The sequence below is a fragment of the Mus caroli genome, chromosome 11 (assembly GCF_900094665.2).
Source record: "Mus caroli chromosome 11, CAROLI_EIJ_v1.1, whole genome shotgun sequence".
NCBI classification, from domain to species: Eukaryota; Metazoa; Chordata; class Mammalia; order Rodentia; family Muridae; genus Mus; species Mus caroli.
The window spans coordinates 5,269,195-5,291,590 of NC_034580.1; the positions used below are offsets into that span (position 1 = coordinate 5,269,195).

The 22,396-nt window shown below is 48.2% G+C and overlaps 1 protein-coding gene across 3 annotated transcripts in view; it reads right to left on the minus strand.

Annotated features, from left to right (window-relative positions):
• The window catches only part of Tns3 (tensin 3), a 233,443-nt gene that overhangs the window by 124,356 nt on the left and 86,691 nt on the right, over positions 1–22,396 (minus strand). For 2 of the 3 annotated variants that reach the window (XR_003838006.1, XM_029483501.1), the window contains exon 1: positions 1,445–2,101. Coding sequence is in view for 1 of the 3 variants with exons in the window: in XM_029483501.1 (XP_029339361.1) it covers positions 1,445–1,507 (63 nt within the window). In the remaining 2 variants the exon portion in view is untranslated. Of the gene's footprint in view, positions 1–1,444; positions 2,102–21,780; positions 21,820–22,396 lie in introns of those variants that run through there. The other variant, XM_021176014.2, reaches the window with a different exon arrangement.

Genomic DNA, 22,396 nt, shown 5'->3' on the forward strand with positions numbered 1-22,396 from the left:
CCCCACCTCACTCTGGCTCCCTCAATACTATTCTCTGTCCTCCTCCGTGACTGCCTCCCTGTGCAGCACAGTTCAGTACCCTGGAACATAGGTCATAGCCCCTCTATGCGACACTAGCCAAAGAGGCACGAACCAAGGCAGATATGGCAGCTCCTCTCCCAGGGTCAATGAGGACTCAGGACAGCCAGGACTGGCTACATCTTCACCACATAATTAGGAAGAAGATAACAAGTGTTCTGCTTAATGCCATGGGAGGAAATCTGGGCTAGGGCTGAGCAGGCAGCGAATAATACATCCTGTGTCACCAGGCCTCTGCACTGTTCCCAACAGTCCAACCAGCACAGACGCCGGCAGTGTGCATGGGTCTGTGGAAAGGAACAATAGCAGCCATGGCCAAAAGTACCAGGAAGCTGGCTGCACAGCTGATGACGGGGCACAGACCACAGGACTGAGCGGGGGAGGGGTTGCTCAGTGTTTGGGCTGAGATATCTCACCACACCACAGCTGTTCTGCCTTCCTTGCAAAGGCAGGAACCATGGCCAGCCTTTTCCAAAAGCCCCAGCTGTGCTCAGAATTAAGACGCCCGCCTTCTGTCTCCCCATACTCAAGACACAGAATATGATAGGGCAAGCTATGGAAGCCAAAGGCCTGTCTGTAGCCAGCTCCCCTACTTAACTAACTGCCCAGCCTGGCAAAAGTACTCCCCCTGTTTGACTTGGTTCCTTCATCTGTTAGGGAAAGGCAAAGCCACCTTGGAAAGATTAAATAAGGAAAATTACAAGTACTGAAATCAGCACTTGTAAGGTACTAAGCACACAGTACTACTTATTAGCATGAATGATAAATAATGCTAGTCACTTCACTTGCATGCCCCATCAGGTTTTGGACTCCTGAAATGCATTTGCCCCACATTAGGTCTGCTGTCCGACAGGAGATTCACTGCAGAGCAGTTTTGGCTGTGGTCTCCCCTTCTGAAGAAGAAGTAAAGCTAGGGGAAAGGGGGCAACTGAATGTCCCTCAGCCAGGAAGACTCTCATTTCTACTTCCAGAGGGGAGAACACAAGAAATAAGTTATCAGAATTGCCCAACTTGATTTTCTCCCCTTCTTAAACAGGAGCAGGCAATAGTGCCAGATAAAATACTCTCTAAGTTGCCTCTGAGTCCGACTCCAAGAAACAGACTGCTGAGGTTACATGTATGGTCATTTGTAACCCATTATTCCCAGAGATCTGGACACAGGCAGGAGGCCTGGCTGGTCTATGGCCATATGGAACACAGTGCAGTGGAAGGGCCGATGAGTGTGGAGGTGGCCACTACTGACCAGGGAAACAGAGATGCAAGCAGACATTAAGACAATGTGATAGTCCACATTTTCTCTGTACTGAATAACCCGGGGCTGGGGTACAGTTGGCAGAGGAAGGGCAGCCAAGAACCAGGAACTTACTGTGCTCAGGTGTGCGGCCACCAGGCTACTTCTCCTTCCTGAAATAGCCGCTCTGATTAGCATGACTTCTGGCTCCTCCTGCTACTGTGAATGGCCCTCTTCCCGCTACAGCCTCTGTCCTGAACCTAGGAGAGGATACCAGGGTGGCCAGCAGGCAGGAGGGCCCTACAAGTATGGGAGGCTCCAGAACCTAAGCGGGAAGCTGTGGGCAAGTGCGTGAAGCAAAGCACGCATGCTCGCTCACTGACGAGGACACTGTGAGCCTGAGGCTGTGGGCCAGCCTGCCAAGGGCCCACAGAACAGGAGCAGTGCTGACTGGGGAAAGCCAGCAGACCAGGAAGGGCTGCCTGTTGCTCTGTAAGAGGCTCTGTGCCAACGGCCAACCTCAGGAGGTGGGGCCACTGTGTCCTTCTATCAAGTCCTCAAAACAGCCTACAGAGGACTTCCCCTCCTAAGGTGTAGAAGCATTGCTCCTAGCAGAGCCTGGTACCTACCTGCCTCCCAAACAGCTTCCCTCATTCTCTCCCGTCTTGGCCTCTGCTTCTTCCAAACAGAACTGGAAAGAGTTCATCAATAAACTCCATACAATCAAGCAAAAGTTTCAACATGAAAACAAAGAAACGGGTACCGAAAACCAGGGTGAGAGTGGAAAGGAAAGACCTTCTGAAGGCTGGCTTACGGCAGGTACACGCTCTGCTGCTTCCCAGTGGCCTCCAGGCCAGAACACAAAGGGAAATTTTGGCTAGGCACACAGAGCTTGGTGACAGCGGGGACTTTAAAGGCCAAGCAACTGTTGGAGGCTGGGCTTGATCTATCACCTGGCTAAGAGCAAGACAGCAATCAGCCAGCTTGTCCTTGTCCATGGCCGTCAGAAGTGCCGCGCAGCTGTTCAAATGACTTTTTATGACAGGCTCGGTCACATCCCATAAGCTGATGGTGAGGGGGGGGTGTGCATTTACTTCATAACTAACCTCTCTCTGTGCACTACTGTTCTGCTTCAGTGTTTCATGGGAAAACACATAGAAAGATGATGGCAGGAAGAGACGGGAAGATCTCACTGGGCTCTGAGGGTACTGCTCCCCAGGACAACATCTGGATCTGCTTCCAGGGCAGAGGAGAGACAGGGTTGCTAAGCTCAGATGAACTAGGGGACCCTAAAATCCACTCCAAGCAAAAGGCAGAAAAGGCAGCAGGGTCTGAGGTTAGCTAGGACCTAGCAGCCACAGTGTCAGAGTGGTACCAATGGACACTGACTCCCCACAGTATCTGTGTTCACCTCTGTGAACTGGGATCAACCCTAGCAACCTCACTGGCACCCAAACCCAGGACGTGATAATGACTGCCAGGGGATGCCTAAGAGCACTGGTTGTCAACTGTCCTGTAAGACTAGCATCACAGCACTGCCAACCACTCTGCCACAGAAAGACCATTCCCAGCTTTGGCTCTTGCCTTAGTTTCTCCACTGAGGAGGACTTTAAATGGGGCTGCAGACAGGTATGAGGCCCTGAGGACTCAAGAGTTTCCAAACACCATCAAAACCTTGGGCAAAAGGCTGGGAGAAGGCTCCATCACTAAATTACCTGCTTTGCAAGCAAGAAGACCTAAGTTTGGATTCTCTGCACCCATATAACAAATGGACAACACATGACTAACAGAGACAGAGGCAGGAGCATCTAGGACTTGCCGGCTACCCATTGTGTCCAAACCAGTGACCTCTGGGCTCAAAGAGAGATGGTGTCTAAAAAAATAAGGCAGAGCCATAGAGTAAGACACCCAACATCAACCTCTGGCCTTCACAGGCACACTTACAAGACATGCATGTGTGCACACACAGATATGAGCATAGTTACAAACTATACACACCTGGGGGGTGACAGAGAGAGACAAGCAAGCCTGGCACAAAACGACAGTTGGCAAAGCATACGCCCTAGAACTGCAGTGGGGTGACAATAGCTAATAATGGTACACATTTACTATGTGGCAGTTAGAAACAAATGAACCTCAAGGAAGAAGCATTTCCACGATAGGGATGGACAGGCAGAAGTGGCCACAAGGTCCATCACCCACAGTGGGACAACACACGGAACTGGCAAATGCTTGTACTGCTTCAAGTTGACTTTTTCTGTATCTGTCAGAGTGACCAGAACTGAGTAAACAGACAAGGCTCTTACTGTCCTAAGAGCTGTCTTTCCCTTCCCCTCCTGACACCTCTTTCCATCTCATCTTTCTCCCTTTCCATTCTCTGACAAAGCCTGGTACACATAACGTAAGAAGGAAAGACTGGCTTGGGCTCTTGGTTTCTGGGGGTTTTCAGCTGGCTCCACTGTTGCCACCCACCTCATATCAGCAGAGAGGGTGAAGAGAGAGGGGCCAAGGCTAAGACACAGTTTTCCAGGGCAACCACCCACCTCCACCCACCCACCCTTCCTGGTGTGGCAGTGACTTACTTCCTCCAAATAGACCCCACCTAGCTTCTACCACCTCCCAGTAATGCTGCCAGGTTGTGGTTAACCAACTGTGAATTAGCGCATCGATTACTTCAGAGACACTGTGGCCAGTCACTCCCCCAAAGCCCCGCTTTTGCTCTCAACACTGAAAACTATGCCTTCTACACATGTTCCTTTTAGGGGACACTTTACGTGCAAGCCATAGCAATGAGTATCTCTCTTCTAAGATATGCAACCTGGGCACTCTTCCTAAGGATGAGGTGATAACTGGTAACTGCAGTCTCTGAAAACAAAGGAGGAGGCTGATTCTGGAATGCATGTGATGACACGTGTTGTTGGGAAGGAGAAAGGATAGGATGAATGCTTACTTTGCTTGAGACTGGTCAGTCACCTACTCTCAGGACAGTCCCTTCTCTCCCAACATAGCCTAGGGAACCTCGTGACTCTTTCCCCACATTCACTCTCCATCCCTTCTCCCCCACAAATGTACTTACCACTTCCCCAAAAGAAGCTTCTAAAAACCCATTATCATCACGGCCTTCTACTACTTAAGAACCTTTTTAGGTTCCTTATGTCAATGAGCTTCAGATTGGCTCCACTTCTCAGATAGGTCAGCTCCTGCACAACCCATTCAACGTCAAATGGTGCCTGCAAGTAACCATCACCATGACAGCCTACGCAGCCTACGCAGCCCACGCAGCCCACGCAGCCCACGCAGCCCACGCAGCCCACGCAGCCCACCCAGCCCACGCAGCCTACGCAGCCTACACAGTCATGACAACAGACAGACCCCAGGTGAGGAAGGACCCAGAAACAGAAAACCAGGACCCATACTTAGCCCCACCGCTCTAAGGACATGCACTACGGGCTCATCCAGGCCACCACTTGCCCACCACCCAGTGTTATTTTACAAAGACTAACACTGACCACAAGTTATCCCCACCAAACCTATCTCCCCATCGCACTGTCCAAGCCCCAATGGCCAGTGCAAGGCCCCTGTCAGAGCCTATGAGAGCTTTTAAAAAGACACACACACACACACATATACACACACCCCTGCACACTCCAAGGTGACAGCCACATGGGATAAATTCCTCAACTTTACTCTACACACACTCATTTAGGACTCAAAGAACACTAGGTATACACATCAATCAATTTTCTTCTTGAGTGAAAATTTTATTGATGTATACGTGTGCTGTCTATGTGAGTATATATTGTGTATGTGAGATTGTCCTCAGATGCCAGAAGAAGGCGTCAGGTCCCCTGGAAGTGGAACTGCAGGTGTCTGTGAGAAACTGAACGAAGGACCTCTGAAAGAGCAGCATAGGCTCAACCACTAGGCCATCTCTCCTAACCCTGTCCTTTATTTCTTTACAAGAGCTCATTATGTAGCCAAGACTAGCTTGTAACTTACTATGTAGCTCAGGCTTACAAAGGCAATTGCTTGCAAAGCAAGTTTTAATTGCTGTGTGGTATTCAAAGGTCCAACTTGAAGAACACACACACACATCTGAATTCTGTCTCATCTCTAACTTCCCACTGTTGTAAATGATGCTGAGAGGAATGTTCTGCAGTGTGAAGTATGTGCCAGCCTTGTGACTGTGCAGCAGAAACAGCTGGAGGTGTTGCCAGTTTAGACTCATTATAATGATTTCTCTCCTGCTGAGGGTCCTGTAATTATAAGCAGGACCAGATATACTATCCCCCTGAGGGGGAAAAAAAAAAGTTTCCCATATAGGGCAAAATGATTCTGTAGGTACATCTAATCTAATTCATTTCCCAGCAGGAAGCTACCAAGACAATGTTAAGGTGATCCAAAGTCCCTGGGCAGCTGTCAGACAAATGTCTCAAAGACAGAGTGGGGAGGTAGGACCTCCAACTAACTCTATACAAGCACTACTCCTGGGATAGTGTTCAACCCCAATATGGGCTGTGCCAACAGAATGTATTGGAATTTAAGTCCCATCACCAGGAGGATGTCACATCAGACCTCCATAGCCCTGACACAAATCTCAGTGCTTGGCACCACAGGCACAAAGCATTTTCAAGCTTAATGGATTCATATCGTGCTGTGGTGATACACACCTTTAATCTCAGCACTTAGGAGGCAGAGGCAGGTGTATATCTGAATTCAAGGCCAACCTGATCTACAGAATGAGTTCCAGGACAGCCAGGGCTACACACACACACACACACACACACACACACTCCATCTCAAAAACAAACAACAACAGCAAAACACTTAATGGTACAGGAGAGCACTTGTTTAGCCCACTAGTACCCTCTATCATTAACAGGATTAAAATAATAATTCTAAAATGGTGATTTGCTACACACGCCCCAACTCTGGAGACTGTGACAAAGTCTAATCCCAATGACCAGGGCTAAAACAGTCCCTTAAACATTCAGATCCTGAAGTCCGAACCCCAGGAACTAGGAATCTGACTTCAATTTGAAGAATTTAAATGATGTCCTCAGGGCGGCATTCAAGCTCACTGATGTTCATTCAAAATGAGATTATGACAGACACCACACACAAGGATAATTGTGTGAGGACATACTGTGTGCAAGTCAAGAGAAGAAGCTGCAAAAGGAGGGAGCCTGTTCAAGAACTGGGTTCTGATATCCAGATACCAGACAGTGGGAAGGAACTGCTTATTATTTAGGTCACATACACTGTTATTTAGATGACAGCACCCCAATTTGAGGAAGACATCATCTTAAAGTATATAAACTCTAGCAGTCATTTGGAAAGTGATCAATCAGCCAGTGTGCTCGCTCCCCTCCCAACATGATCCAGGAGGCTTGGACACACCCAATGTTCCCAACCCTGTCCGCTACCCTGTTCTCTTCTGCATAGACTGTCACGTGCAGCTGAACCAGACCACTAGCGTAGTATATATTGAAGAAATAGCTCCTATACCCACAAACAGTTCCTTTCTTCCTTCCTGAATGCTGCTTGAGGAAGCAGCTTGGTGAGCATCTCACTGCTGAAGTTCTGAAGGTCTGACAGGACAGGTGTGAGGGAAATTGTTATCTCACTACTGTGAGCTCTTCCCCCAGCTCGCCACCTCCAACCCAGGGACTTGGACTCTCTCTACTCTAATGGCTCCCACAGAAGGTTCTGGGTAATGACTCAGACAGCAAACCGACTACAATTGCTTTCATAGAAAGCTAATGTATAGGGACAGTTTACATCATCTGCTATACTCCAGCACTTCTGTGCACAGCTGACTGTAACAAGGAGAAAAAGACATAGCCCAGTGCACTTCCCACATCTGGGATGTGGCCCACAGAGACGCAAGGGAGGTAGCGTATGTAACCTCAAGTACCATCTTCCCCACAGAAAAACAGATGTCAAACAAGGAATCAGAGGACAGCCTTGGCTGAAGGGCTCATAAAACACCCCTGATGCTAGTGAGAAAATGAATGCTTGCAGTCCATTCTGTTGCTAGTGAGAGCAAAATCTACCCCAAGCTCCAAAACCCAAATAAATGAAGTCCCACCCAAATGGCCTCTCCAGGACTACAGCTGATCAGTAGTAACCTGTGGTTCCCCACACTGATTCTTCCAGACAAGTGCTACAACCTAGCTCCACACTAGAGCTAGACCCTACAGTCCTCTCATTCATTTCCTGTTGGCTTACAAATTCACCAGGGCCTGGGAGAGGTAGCAAAGAACATTTGTAAACACCTGGTTTCCTAATGAGACCCTGAGTTCAAGACCACACTAAGAACCATAGTACCTGTGCTTCTACTGGGCCTGTCCTCCTTAGGCTACCCGCTGAGCCACACCCCTCGGTGTCCTAATCTCTTCAGATGGCCACTGTGGGGCCATGGCCAGGTCCTACATGAATAACACCAAAGAGAGGGCACACACTACCTCCTGAAGCCTTTATTTCACCTCACAGGACCAGGCCAACTCATCTCCACAGTGAGTTCTCTCCAAGGAAAGGACAGACTTTTCCCACTGAAAAATAACTTTACAAGAGCATCTAGCTGGCCTGAAGCAACCATTTATTCAGATGCTATGATAAACGTTTTGTGTAGAAAGTGCGGCCCATTCTGGTGAATTGTTCCCGAGGAAGCCGGTCTCAGGGAGCTGCCTTGGTGTGTGCATCAGTGTGTGCATGTCTGCACAGAAGCACCTGGAGGACTATGTCCACACAGGTGCACACACATGCAGTGTGCTGGGAAGGCCAGAGGCTAACCTTGGGTCTAGCGAGAATCTCAGAAGCCTGTTATTTGAGACAGGAACTCTCGAAGGCCTGGAGTCACCACAGCCCAGGCGGGATGCCCAGAGAGCCCTAGCAATATGCTGATCTCGAGCTCTGTAATCTCTGCAGTGCTGGGATTAAAGTCGTTTGCCACTCTGTCGAGCTTTTTAAAGTGAGTTTTAGGAAACAAACTCAAGCCCTCATGTTTACGTGGAAGCATGCCCTCCTTCCAGACTTCAAAGGTCAAAAGCTTATGTGTGTCTTCTGGCCAGCCTGGGCTCTGTGCTGGTCTCTACCATTCACTTCCTGCCTTGTCCCCAGGAAGTGCAGCCCAGCTCCTGAAGCCCACGGACGAGCCCAGCTAACCACTTCACCCAAATGCCAAATGAAAGCAACCTACACTTATCCTACCCGGCATGGACGTCACCACACGAACCAGAATTGGACAAGATAGGGACAGACTTTAAGAAATGGACGTAGTAGTCTAAAAGGTAAAGGTCTCAGAAACTTCTGTGTCATGGTTTCGTTCTATTTTGTTCTTGTTTCTGTTTGAATGAGGACCCAAATAAAGCCTTGTGGTGTGGATTGAATGTCTCTTTGGTTCCCTTAGGAAATAGGCTCTTCCTCTTCTTTTTCCAACACATGATTAAAAGACCAGGACGTGGGCTGGAGAGATGGTTCAGCAGTTAAAAAGCACTGGCTTCTCTTTTAGAGAATCTGGGGTTGGGTCCCAGCACCCACATGGTGGCTCACAGCCACCAATAGTTCCAGTTCCAGGGGATCTAGTGCCCTCTCCTGGCCTCTGCAGGGACCGCTTATATAAAACAAACATCAATCTTTAAAGACTGGGTTGATTTTCACCTACTAGAATTTTGGGCCTCCAGATGCAGCTGACTCCCAGGCAGTATCTCACAGATCACAGCCCTTACTTCCTGTCAGCTGCCCATGGATCTGAGCTGGATCTGATTCTGGTTCCATTTCTGGTAAGTACAGAGCAGGGGTGGGGGTGTTCGTCCTCCAAGGCAGCACATGACCTGCAGCCCACTTCCTCTTTGCAAATTGTACAAGCCACTCAGCATAGAGTGGCCCCTTCATCCTTTCTTTGGAAACCCCAAGACACAATCCTACAAGAAAGGAAGGGTAGTGGGTGTGGCGCTCTCGGAAGCCAAGGCCCAAGGCTTAATCCCCAGCACAAAAGAAAGAAGACAAGAGTTAAGTGACGACTTTTCTTTATCTATAAATTGTTAAAATGAGTTTCCTAGCTTGGTGACTGTTATTTAAATAACAATGTTTTTAAAGTAAGCTATAGATCCAAGTTATGTGCCAACCAAAGGTAACAACAAAGCTAACTGCTATCTCAACCTGGATCTAGAACTATCAGGTTCCTCTGAAGCCCCTGATCCTGTACCCCAGAGCCTGCTCTCCAGGACTAGTCCATAAACAGTCCCCACATTTCTTAAGGCCGAAGAAAAGATGCAGGTGGCTCCCTATACTCCCCACGCTGGGAAGGAAGCCGCAGATGTGTGCCCATCTGTGCAACTGAATTAAACATTCAATCACACACAAATCTTCTTATTCTTTCTTTATAACTGAGCCACGGAAAATCGACAGCTCCCAATAACCACAAAACTGCTTTCTTCCCTACAGAAAGAAGTCCTGGCTTCTGTATGGGAAGTTCCCAGTGCACTAGGGGAGCCCAGCTTTAACAGGAACCACTATCTACAAGCTTGAGACCTCCAATGACACAGCAGCCTGCTGCTGGCCAGCCACTCAGGGGTGTTTGCTCTCTGTGACCCCAGGGAACTGCTCCAGACACCACCTGCTTTTCCAAATAGACTCTGCAACCACAGAAGATATCGGTCCAGGTGGTCTACCCCTATACATCAAGGAAACAGGGTAGAAATAGGCCACCAGAGCCACCTGTCAGTATGGAAGGAACTTGAGATCAAGTCCTGGCTCTCAGACTGGCTACTGATACAAATTCAGGGAACAGTGCATGGTATCTTGGTGGTCACATCTCTTGATGGTAAAACGCCCTCAGACCATTGAAATACTACGCCAACTGATGTCCCACATGACTGGGAGTTTACAATGTCACCAGGCCATAAGCTAAGAGCTTTCCAATTCAAGGAATAACAAATAAGTAAGGTGTCCAATAGGTAAGGACCTATGGCTGAAGACACCACACACTTTAGTCACAGGACACGGAGAAACAAAGTAGGTGCTGAGCAGGAAGTTCCTTCCCGCTGGCTAGCTTTCACAGTACTAGACTGGAAGATACGATGTAGGCCTGGGGGGAGGGAGGGAGGCATCATCAGACTTACCCACTTGAGAACCCTGTGAGCTACAATAATGACCCTGGTGAGGCAAGGTCTGTTGCCCATGGGTGCACAGTAACAAGAATGTTGCTTTTGCTTTCCAATTAGAGTTAAGGCTTGCACCACAGGCTGAAAGACAGTACCAGTATTAAGTTTGTAAATCTAACCAAGAACCTACAGCTGGGAGCTCACAGGCCCTAGACAATAACTTAGTATTTTTCTATTAAAACAGACATAATTAATCAACTGCCTCGAAATTCAGATATCTGTACTTATAGATCAGTCCGCTCTCAGACCTCATGGGAGGGGTCTCTGTGGAGTGGACACTGGTTAGCACAGAAACTCACAATGCGTCCAAGAGAGTGGATGTCAGTGGAGTTGTCAAACACAACTGGGGCATCTATACCACTCAAGGCTAGGAAACCACTGCAGAAGGGCAAGGGAATGGAATGATTCTAAAAGCCAGGGAGCTGGGGAGGTCTGGAGTGAAAAACATCCTCTGGATAGAAGAGTAGAGAGCAGTGCATGAGCTCCATCTCCAGCTGAGGGGCTCCAGAGAGATCACAGCATCTGGGTAAGACAGAGAGCCATGGTTTTTAAGGGTACAGCCCCTGGTAAGTTGATAATGCTGCAGTGGATGGCCCCACACATAGGAGCATACATGCGCATGTATGTGCGTGTATATGTGTATGTGTATATATGCGTTATAGATAGATAGATAGATAGATAGATAGATAGATAGATAGATAGATCTGAGATAGAGATATATATTATGTGTGTGTATGTGTGTATATCAAATTTGACCTCAGGTTATTTTAAAAAATAACAGTATGAATTTGAAGGGGATAGGGAGTTGGCTTTGGTCTGGGAGGAGCTCGGGGAGGAAGAAAGTAAAAATGATCAAAATAAATTATATGCAATTCTCAAATAATTAGTAAAGAGGTTTTCTAAAGGTTTAGGGGGGAAAAAATCCAAAGCAAATAAATATTTGATCATCCCCGAAGTCACAGTTCTGTCAACAGTCACACGTGGCCATTGTCTTCAATGACCACACATTATCATGCATGGTGGGCAGTGGAAGAAAGGAAATCCCATTGGCCATCTTGTCTGGCTTACTGCAGGGCAAACTAGCCACCAGACTTGGCAGCATTCCAATCACTCAAACCCCTGCTTCCATGAGCCCCTCAGAAAGAGGCTGACTATGCCACCCTGGGGACTTAGGTCAATATTTAAGAGGAATCAGCTCTGGAACTGGTCCCCAGGGAGCCAGAAGAAGGAAAGGGGGTGGGGGCAAAGACAAGAGCTGTCACCCTGCCAGCCTCCCTTCTCTACCAGCCCCAAAACTGCAGACACAGTGAGAGGACAGGATGGTAAGAACCGAGCAATCACCTCAAGTGTAACCAGGGCTGCAACGCAGTGTGGGCATTTAATCATTAGCTAGGGCTTTGTGCTCCCTTTGTGCGTAAGCTGATGCCACCAAAGGTCAACATGTCCTGGCCTTGCCTCACAATCCCTCCACCTGCAGAGGGAGAACAAAAGCTCAAACAAGAACCAACCTGGCTTTCAAAGACTGGGTGACAAAGGCAGCCAGCCTGCCTTGGAAGGCTGGCATTGTTGGGTACATCTATAGGGGGATTTTCCATTTCCCAATAGGACTTGTGCTGAGATGTGTAGCTCCTGGCTACAATTGACAGTGCTCAGCTTCCAGGAACCTCCTCTCTGGGACTGCCTTTCCCAGAAACCCAGAAGCCTAAACACCTCACAGTTGGACACAGTCAAAAGATGGATGTTATTTTAGGTGTGGGAGGGGATGGTGAAATCAAAGAAAAAGAAGGATCAAAGTCTGGATTGTGGTTGGATGGGAGGAGCCACAGACTTCTCAAAGATCTGTGCCTCCAGGGTCACTGCATCTCAGATGCATTAGAAGAGAACTGAAACAAGACACTGATGAACAAAGATCTGAGCTGACTTCAGACATCCCAGGGAAGCAACCATGAACGCTGGCCCAGCCCTGGCTGGCCTACCAGCATCCTGACATCCCAGGGAAGCATCCATGAACACTGGCCCAGCCCTGGCTGGCCTACCAGCATCCTGCTCACAGAATCGCTGCTGACTACATAAGAAACTCCTGGGAGTCTGGCTTTGCTGTCCTGGCTTTCCCTGGAGAAAGGGGTGTCACGGTCCTGTCCAATGCCACAGACAGGTCATAGACAAAGGTTGCTTCTCAGTTTCCATGGGTGACCTACCAGTTCTCTTCCTGGCCTGGGCCTCACACAGAGCCTCTCTGAATCCATGCTATTCCTACATACTATTCCTAGAAGACTATTTCACTGCTCTGCAGCCAGAGCGGCCTCTTCTCCCATCACTCCATAGTTCTCTGGAGAACAATTAAGTAATATGACAATGGTCCCAGAGTATTTGTCTCCTGAGGCTACTGAAACAAGAACCCTGCACTGCACACCTCCAAACCACGGGAGTTTATTTCTTCCCACATATGGAGCTAGAAATGAAAGGCTGGGGAGTCAGCAGGGCCAGATGCAAGACTGGGCCTGTCTCTTGCATCTTCACATGACCACTGCAGCCCAGGGATCTGGGTTCTTGCAGACACACCACTTCTTTCTCTGCCTCTGTCATCATCACAAGGCCTTTAACCTGCACATCTCCATGTGTGCATGTGGGCCCATCCTCACCCTGCATGTTCACACTCCTAGACTTACAGGTCTGAGATAGGTGTGACTGTTAAGGAAACATCATTTTGAGTTGTTCCTACAACCCTCTAACTTCCCAGTAAGTGCCAAGGTATTGATGGAGAGATACAATCCTCACACTAGCTATCCATCTATTGGGACAATGGAATTAGAATTTCTCTAAGAATCCAATGCTAGAAGAAATGTCTGAAGCCTGGTGTCAGCCAGAGGGAAAGCTGGTCTCATAAAGATATTTCACACAGTTCTGACTACTGATCAGTCTCTGTTGTAAAAGAGAATGGAACCCAGACAATGATGGGCCAAGGACAGACAGGACCATGCCATGACCAAGACTGCCTAGTTATGCAAACTCTTGCACTCTATTTAAAACTAAGCTTCATGCCAGTCCAAGAAGGCAGACTCAGTAGCCACTGAACCTCTTGATTTCCTCTTCTCCCTGGTGTGACTATATTGGTAAATAAATCTCTCTCTGCTTTTCTGTATCACTTGTTTCTGGCTTATTGAGGACCAGTGGCTGAACCTAAGCTGTTAGGGCTGCGGGAACCAGACTCTGACTGGAACAACTCCAGTAATACCAGGATAGAGTACCCTCTGGTACCTTATTTGTTCTTCCCATCACACACATGTCCTTAGGTGAAAGGACAGGTGTGAGTTCAACTGTGAGGGGCAACTGGGGGGGGGGGTCACCCCTCATCACCAATATACACCTCATCTCTTCAAGTCAGTGACAGGTACAGGGAGGTAAGAACATTTCAAAGCAAAGCTAAGATGAGCATATGAGAGGAGTTCAGGACTGTGGCTTTAAAACCTGTCCATCCACAGCCACCCATACCTTAAGAACAAGGACATCCAGGCTTCCCTGAAACATACAGAATGGTGTAGAAGCTAGGGAAGGAGTCAGTAAATATGTAATGAATGAGTCTCCATCAGTCAGCCCAGAGAGCCAGGCTGATCTGTGCTGTCCTCAAGGGGCTGCCTGCTTCTACAGAGTGTGAACAACTCTGGGGACACAAGAGTCCTGCCAAACTCTGTGCCTCTTTGGACTCCCTGAATCCCAGCTACCTGCAATCTATAATAGAGCTTTCTGGGAAGAGACAAAACGAGGAGTCATCTAAGGTGTGATGCCCACACCTTAGGAAAATGGGGAGGGCTGGAAAACCAGAAGGGACCAGCTGATAAGAAACAGGCCTGAGGCACTTTCCCAGCAAGGCCCACTGCTCCTCTGCAAGGGGCTGCTGGCCTCACACCTTCCCACTTTCCAGTTGTCACCTCAGATAAGTGACATAGGCCTGGACATAAGCCTGCTTCCCTGGCTTTGCCCACCCTACCCCAATCTGCTCAGTTCCCCAGATCCTCTGTCTACAAGGGTTCCCTGCTTTCTACCACCCTATGCTGCATGTTCACCTCAACCTCACCCTGGAACAGCTGAGAGTCAATGAGAAATCTACAATTATTTTTACCAATGTGTCAGCTGCAATCCACAAGCAGGAAATCTACAGCCATCCAGTTCCTAGCCTTACATCATGGACACCATAAATTTATACAAAGGGGCCACTGCAGAAGATGCCCACACAGCCCTGGAGTACAAGGGTACCCACTCCATTGTCCTGGATGACTGGTCACCCAGCACCTGTTCACCAACTCCCAATATTCAACAGATGAAAACCTTGAGTGGCTTTGAAACCTGTTACTGCTAAATTTACCACAGAATCAGAGAACCATGAAAGTGAGCTCTTGCCATTCCTCTGGAGTGCCTCCTCACCCGATTATTTCTGAAATAACTCAGGACCTAGTTAAGACTCCACCATGACCAGTGGTTGAAATGTAAATATGAAAGGAAACCCTGACCAGATCTCTAAATAAGGCAGTCTGCCCTCATGTGGATCTCATTTCTCTGTGTGGTTGGAGAAATCAAGCAAACATTACTGAGCAAGGTGCCAACACATACACACCACAAGCACACTGTACATGCACACACAAAAATATGCTCAAACACACACACACACACCCCTCACGCACACCATGCATGAAGACATATACCACAATACAGATACATGTACATGCATATCTTGAATTACAATAATCTAGAGCATCACTTCACTCTTAAAAGCCTGCTTTGGAAACTTTCATTCCCATCTTCTATAGACCCCAACTCCTGATGTCATATTTCACAGAATCAGCTGGTTTGCTTTGCTCCAATTAAACAAAACAAAGCAAAGCCAAGCCTTTGTGAGCTTTATGAGTTCAAAACTGTACTGTGTGACCTCTCCTCCTCACAGCATGAGAAACAGCAAAGGTTCACACACTGTGTATGAACCTGGCAGTAGCAAGAGCTGTGCACCTGCGCGTGCACCTGCGAGTGCACCTGCACTTACGTGTGCACCTGCACCCTGCAGCTGGCACTGCCCTGAAAGCCTCACAAACACAGCCCTGGGAACGCAGGAGCCCAGGCCAGGCCTCCTTTAGGAACGGAGCCACCCTGTAAGCACTATGGTACTGAGCTAGCTGTACCTCTGTTCCTTACGGGAAGCATGTCATGGGCATGGACCCCGGAAGCTCCACAGAAAAAGCCTCCCCTGCATCTGAAGTCATTGTGACTAACATAAACCTGCTCCTTTGGACAGCACTTGAAGTAAAAGCGGCAAAAATACATACTTTGCCTCTGAGCTTCCGTGGAGAGCTGTCAGGCTATGTTTACAGCATGGCTGTGTCTCTGCAGGACGATCTGATCCTGGTGGCTACCAAGAAATGCATACACGTGTCTAACAGCGCTGCCCCGTCCCAGGCTTCTTGTCCTCTTTCTCCAAAGAGGATCTACTGGACATGAAACATTGCATGACCTCCATACCCTTGCCCTCCGGAAGTAGACGATTTCTCAGAAGCTCATCAGACTGGTTCTCCCCGCCAGGCAGCAAAACAGTAAGATAACAACATAAAGTCAACAGCAAAACCACAAAATTGAAAGACTTCATTGTCCTCTCCAACTCAAGGACAAGCAGATCAGGCTCAGCCCACTTTGCCTGGGTATTCTGTATGTTGTGAGCAGCACTAGGAATTTTCATTGTGTTTATGTTTGGTTTTTTGTCTTGTTTTGTTTTGTTTCTGTTGTTGTTGAGACGGTGTTGTTATTTATCACTCACTGGCTGTACTGGAACTCCCTGTGTAGACCAGACTGGTCCCAAACTCACAGAAATCTTCCAAGGGCTGGAAAACTGAAGACCCACAGGAAAGTGGTTACACACCATTTTGCAGAACAGTGGGACTTTTATGCAAAGGAACTCAGATCTACATCATAGGACTCTCTATGTCACCGCCTGGACAGGACCAGATTTACTTACTTTAGTCTGACACCTGAAAGTCCTATTACGTTCTGTTCCTATGTGGACATGAGACCACATACATATACATGTATATACAAGTCTGTAGAACAGCGGAGTTGCAGATCCTGACTCTACAGAACCTGAGAGAGAACACTTCTCTCGTCACTGCAGTTCCCACTACCTAGGACAGACAGAAGCAGACCACAAGATCGCCAATGCCCCTCACTTTTCTGAAACAGTGATAAGTCCATCGGGTAAGGCTTATCAACCCCCTATCCACATCCTGCCTGGGATCCTAATGAAGTTACAATGACGCAAACCTTTGACTCCCAGATGACAGCCATGGGTCAGGACATGTCCTACAACCTGGGTCAGCATCCTCTGCAATGTCCTACATAAATAAATATGTTCTCTGCTCCTCCCTTCCTTACAAAGTGCAAGCTTCCAGCCAGGCTTTGTGGCACAGACCTGTAGTCCTCACTGCTCCAGAGGAAGATTACAAGTTTGAGGCTAGCCTACGCAACATAGTGAAACCCAGTCTCAAAATCAAAATGGGTAAAGGGTTATATCTTAAAGCCCTTTTGTAGCTCTGTGAAGGAGTACTTGCCTAGTCTGTATAAAGCCATGGGTTCACTCACACACTCACACACACACACACACACAGAGCCCATAATTAAGGCTTCCTTTTCACACAAGTTCCCAGAGAACTCATAGCCCACCCACCACACTTGCTTCATCAACAAAGTCATCCCAAAGAGAGGTTCCTCTTCCAGCTCCTAGTCTCAATCATACCAACTAACACTTTCAGTTCATGTATTACGCCAACCTCACATCCTACTTTTGTAAGCCAGAAGGACAAACAGGCTGTGCTATCAGCAAAGAAACTGAAGACCAAGCATCGCAGGTCAACGCCTGGCAGCCATTCCAAACGTCCCTCCTCCCCATCATGAAGGCACCTTTGTTCCCACAAATAAATGGACCTTAAAGGCAACAGTGTCCCTAGAGCCAGTCCCTGATCAAAGGCTGTCACTCAGTCCATCAGGTAAGGCTTATCCTGCCCTTCTTACTGTCCAGGACAATGAAATGTGCCACAGCGATTCAAACTGTCACTCCCCAAGCCTGCAGCACTCCAGGTTTCAGACAGACCTGGCAGCTCACAGAGTTCAAACATGCTAGATGAAGTGAACTCTGCAGGTTCACACCCACCAAACAGAAGCAGGCAGTGCAGGAGGCAGGTGGAGAAAAGGCCACCAGCTCAGGACCAAGCTGTAGAGCAGGTGGTGTAGACATGAGGACCACGGCACAGGCAAGGCAGAGGGCAACCTCAGAAGCAATTGCCAACCACAGCTGCATGTGGCATATCCAGAAGGCATTCAGACCACCTGCTCTCCAAGCTGGAGGAATGCTGAGTCACAGACATGAGTCACCAGGACCCCTAACATCACATGCAGAGGGAGCCAATAGCATCTCAGAGGGACACCTAGTGTGTCAGCTCAGGTGACACTGAGACCAGGGATGCTGTGAAAGTACTCAGGAGACATAGACATCGGAACCTCTGCTTGTCATGTTCATCCATGGGCAATGAGCCCTTGGAGTGTCTGTAGCCACTGCTTGCAGGATATTCACCCCACAGACAAGTTCTGCAAACTCACAAGATAGTCACCAGCCCTGAACAGGAAATATAGCAGCCCTAAATAATCGCTAATTTCCCTTCCACTTTCTCTCTAAGAGGACAGTTCTGCACAAGACAGTTCCTTGTTTTACAAATGTGTTACACCGGAACACTAGAAACAGAAAGGAAACCATCCTGGCAGGAGGGAAGATACTCTAAAGAACCCAGAGTGCCCCTCCCTTTGACTATCAGACTATGGAGACAATAGTCCCCAAAGAACTGGAATTTTTCCCCAGGAAACTCGTGCTGTGAGAGGGCCTAAAGTCAACGCCTGGTGCCGGCCAGAGGACAACTGTCTGCAGGAAGAGTTCAGTCAGCTCTGGCAAGGCAGACCACCTTGGAGAAGAGGCCAAAGATGATGGGTGGAGCCAACCTTGACCAGGACTGCTCAACTATGTCAACCTGTGTTTAAACCTAAACCTATCATGCCCACGAAATCAGACTTGGGGGCAGAGGGCAGTACCAGAGGGGGAAGGGTGGTACCAAACCTCTGTGAGCACTGTTTCCTTTCTCTGGTTTTTCGTATTGTCTCTTTCGTTGACATGCTGGGGATGGGTGGCCAAGCCTCTCGTGTTAGGGCTGCCAGGACCCAAGCTCTGAGGACTCCAGCAACAGACTCAGTGAGGATGACTAGCCCCAGCACACACACAGCTACAGGCAAAGAGGCCATGTCTCTCTGTGTGACCTTCGGGAGTGTCTATTCTTTGCTAAGCCTCGCTGGGGACCTCACAGGCAAAGTATCAGGCACAGAGGAAGTACTCAAGGAATGACAGCCATAACAAAACTTGTTCTCAGGTAACCTGGCCAGCCACGTGGTCTAGTGTCCTCACAGTGACATCTCAAAGTGTGTTTGAGCCAACGCAACTTCAAGGACCAATGGCAGAGGATTCTCAGTCCATGCAGGACAGGAGTGCTAGGAATATTGGATGCTTTCTGCGCTGAGATATGATGCTGCAGACACAAGCCCTCATATGTAAGTGTCAGGGAAAGACTGCCCCACACAACCCAGTGCAGACAGCACAGATGGCGGTGGTGCCAGAGCAGCCACCACCCCAACTCTTCCAAGTATCCCCACACACACCTTCCGTGCCTTAAGGAAAAAGCCATGCATAGGATTAAAACCTGTAGGAGCCCTATGTTAGACCCTGTGCAAAAGCCTATGTAGATCCCACATACTGCCACCAAGAGCAACAGCTGAGAAGGGCAGATACACAGCCAAAGAAAGACCTGACCAGAACACCCACATGGGTCCTTGCATCAGCTCCAGCTCACACACCTAATCTTCACAGTTCAGTTGACTCCCCCTCCCCAAGAATTAGCTGAAATATCAGAACTCTCTTTGATGTGGAGACCTGTCTGTGGACAAAGCAGTCTGCAAAGGTTGGAGTGCTTAATACCGAGTTGACATGTGATGGCTGTTTTGAAGAAAAGCACATACAGACACACACACAAGCAGAGACAAAGAAGACAAAGACAGAGAGGCAGAAAGAAAGACATGCCATATAACATTTCAGTCCAAAAACTACCTGCAAGACAGTAGTCTCACCATAATAGAACTTATAGCTTCTTTTTTTTTTTTTAGATTTATTTATTATTATACATAAGTACACTGTAGCTGTCTTCAGATGCACCAGAAGAGGGCATCAGATCTCATTAGAGATGGTTGTGAGCCACCATGTGGTTGCTGGGATTTGAACTCAGGACCTTTGGAAGAGCAGTCGGTGCTCTTAACCATTGAGCCATCTCTCCAGCCCCCGAACTTATAGCTTCTTACCACCGGGAAACGTGGCAGCTGCCCTAACACAGTGACTCACTGAGCCACGCAGAATTTATAGTGAAGTTAGGGTCAGTTGACCCCTACTGCACAGCTTATCACATCAACATGTGCACATGCAATCACGCAGTCCCCAATAATTGATTTTTTAAAAAAAGGTAACAGCCATGAGATAGACATATTCACTACGCTATAACATCTGTAGAGTATATTCCTACTTACTTATTTTTAAGACTTTCAAACTAATTTTCTACCACATGTAAATGCTTGACTGCATGTATATATATGTGCATTAGGTATGTACGGTGCCTAAGGAGGCCAAAAGAAGATGTTGGATCCCTTAGAGTTGGAGTTATGGGTGGTTCTGAGCCACCATGTGGGTGTTGGGAGTCAACCTCATGTCCTCTACAAGAGGAGCCAGTGCTCTTAACCACTGAGCCATCTCTCCAGGCCCCTTACTCATTTTTTGAACTTAACTGTAAAACAGCCTTGGGCAGGTTTTCAGGGGCTCTGGCTGCCACAGGAGGTGAGAGTTCCTGCCTGCCTTAAAAAGCTTTCTATGGGGACAACAGGCTGAGGCAGAAGATCATGGCAATGATGTCCTGACCCAGGTAGCCTCAGCTAATGTGTTTGTGTGTTAGTTGCTAACCAAAGAAACTTAAAACATTTTTTTTAAATTAAGCATCATCTATGCCATTATGGTTGGCTACTCCACAGCAGTTTGTGTAAATACCACCTAGCAGGGTAGCTCTCAGAATGTGCTTCCATCATTAAGGAATGCATGTTGCATTTCTTTCATTTGGCTGCCAGCTAGGTCACGGAGCACCAGCATCCTCACTGAAAACAAAAGGAGACTGAGGCTCAGCATGGAGACCAGGATCTTAAGCTTGGCTTCTTCAAGAGAACAAGGCTGGTGTGCCACCTCTCAGCTGAGGCCGCAGAGATTGCTCTACCACCCTACAAGACAAGCCAGGACCAGCCTCCTGTCTACAGACCTCTGGGCTCCCTCCACAAAGACATAACAGTAGGAAAACAAGCAAAAATCCTAACTGAGCCATCGGGTGCTACATACAGGAAAGCAGAGTGGTGCCATGACCTATCCAGTTTGCAAACGTCAAGCAACACACATGAAAGGCACCTTGCTGGAAGTGGCAGGCTCACTGTTTTCCCTCTCAAGTGAGGCTGGGAGAGTGTATACTCCCCAAGCAACCCTGGGTGGCATCACAGGGGCCTCCTCAGAGCCAGCCACTCCTGACTGGTGGTAACAAGGCTGCCTGTCTCCTACCTCCTAGTTCCCAGGCCTGCTGCAAGTTAAGAAGTCACTAGAAACAAAGAGCAGGTGGTCATGACATTCAAAGCAGAACCCGGTAAGGAGCAAAGGGAAACTCTACACTCACCCAATGACACGTCACAGAGAAAGGGCTGCTATGTTTACTCTCAGTGAGATAAAAGCATGGCATATGTTCGAGGTGAATGCCACCCTGTGCCTCTGGCACTGCCACTGACTGGGCTCAGCACCTTAAGCCGGGGATCCAAGCCCCAAAGGTAAATGCTACTGATCCTACAGGGTTGCCACTGCAAAAGAGCATGGGCATCTGCTTCCTTTTTTTGTTTCGTTTGAGAGACAAGATTCCTCTGCATAGCCCTGGCTGTCCTGGAACTCACTTTGTACACCATGTTGGCCTTGAACACTGCCTACCTCTGTCTTCTGAGTACTGGGACCACCTCTTAGGTGGGTGGATTTTCTATCTTAACAAAAACAAAGGAGAGTGCCTTTCTACCCTCTAAGTGAGAAAAATCCCCCAAGGAAGGCACAGCCTGTACAGAGACCACCCTGGCTGCTCATACCAGAGTCCCAAAGGAATGTGAAAGTCTTACCTGGTCCAGGTGGACTTGCACAGAGCAGGGAGTCGCCACCTAAAAGAAAGAAAAGAAACATGAACAAGGGCTTCTCAGGTAGCAGGTACAGGAGCCACAAAGCAGGCCCCAGAGGCTGACGCTGTGTCACAGCCTCTGCAGTCAACACGATCCACATTCTACTAACTCTGAGGAAGTTCGAGTTCTTTCCGAGAATCTTAGGAAAGAAGTAATAACACACCCATCCAAAACTTTTTTTAAAAATCTACACATCATTCATAAAAATAGAAGTTCACCTTGAATGTCAAGCAACCAGTCAGTGTACCTCCAGCTAAGTCCTTCCTCATTGGGCAACATGAGACACTGGGGCCAGAGAAGGTGGAGGTCTCTTCGGGGTGGTTTCAAGGTGCCTTGAGTGTAAACTTTCACATTTATGGATTTTTCTTTTCTCTACAATGTGGGTTCCTTTCTCTAGAACTTCCTATGCATATGAAACTGAAAACATAGTCTAAGCATATCTCCTCCTGAGACAGTGGAAAGGGCTTCCCTTGGACTCTCCCAGAGTCAGCTCGCTAAACTTCCAGGGAAAGGCAGTAAAACCTCAATCTAAGAACAACACCCTGCCTTCAGGGCAGCT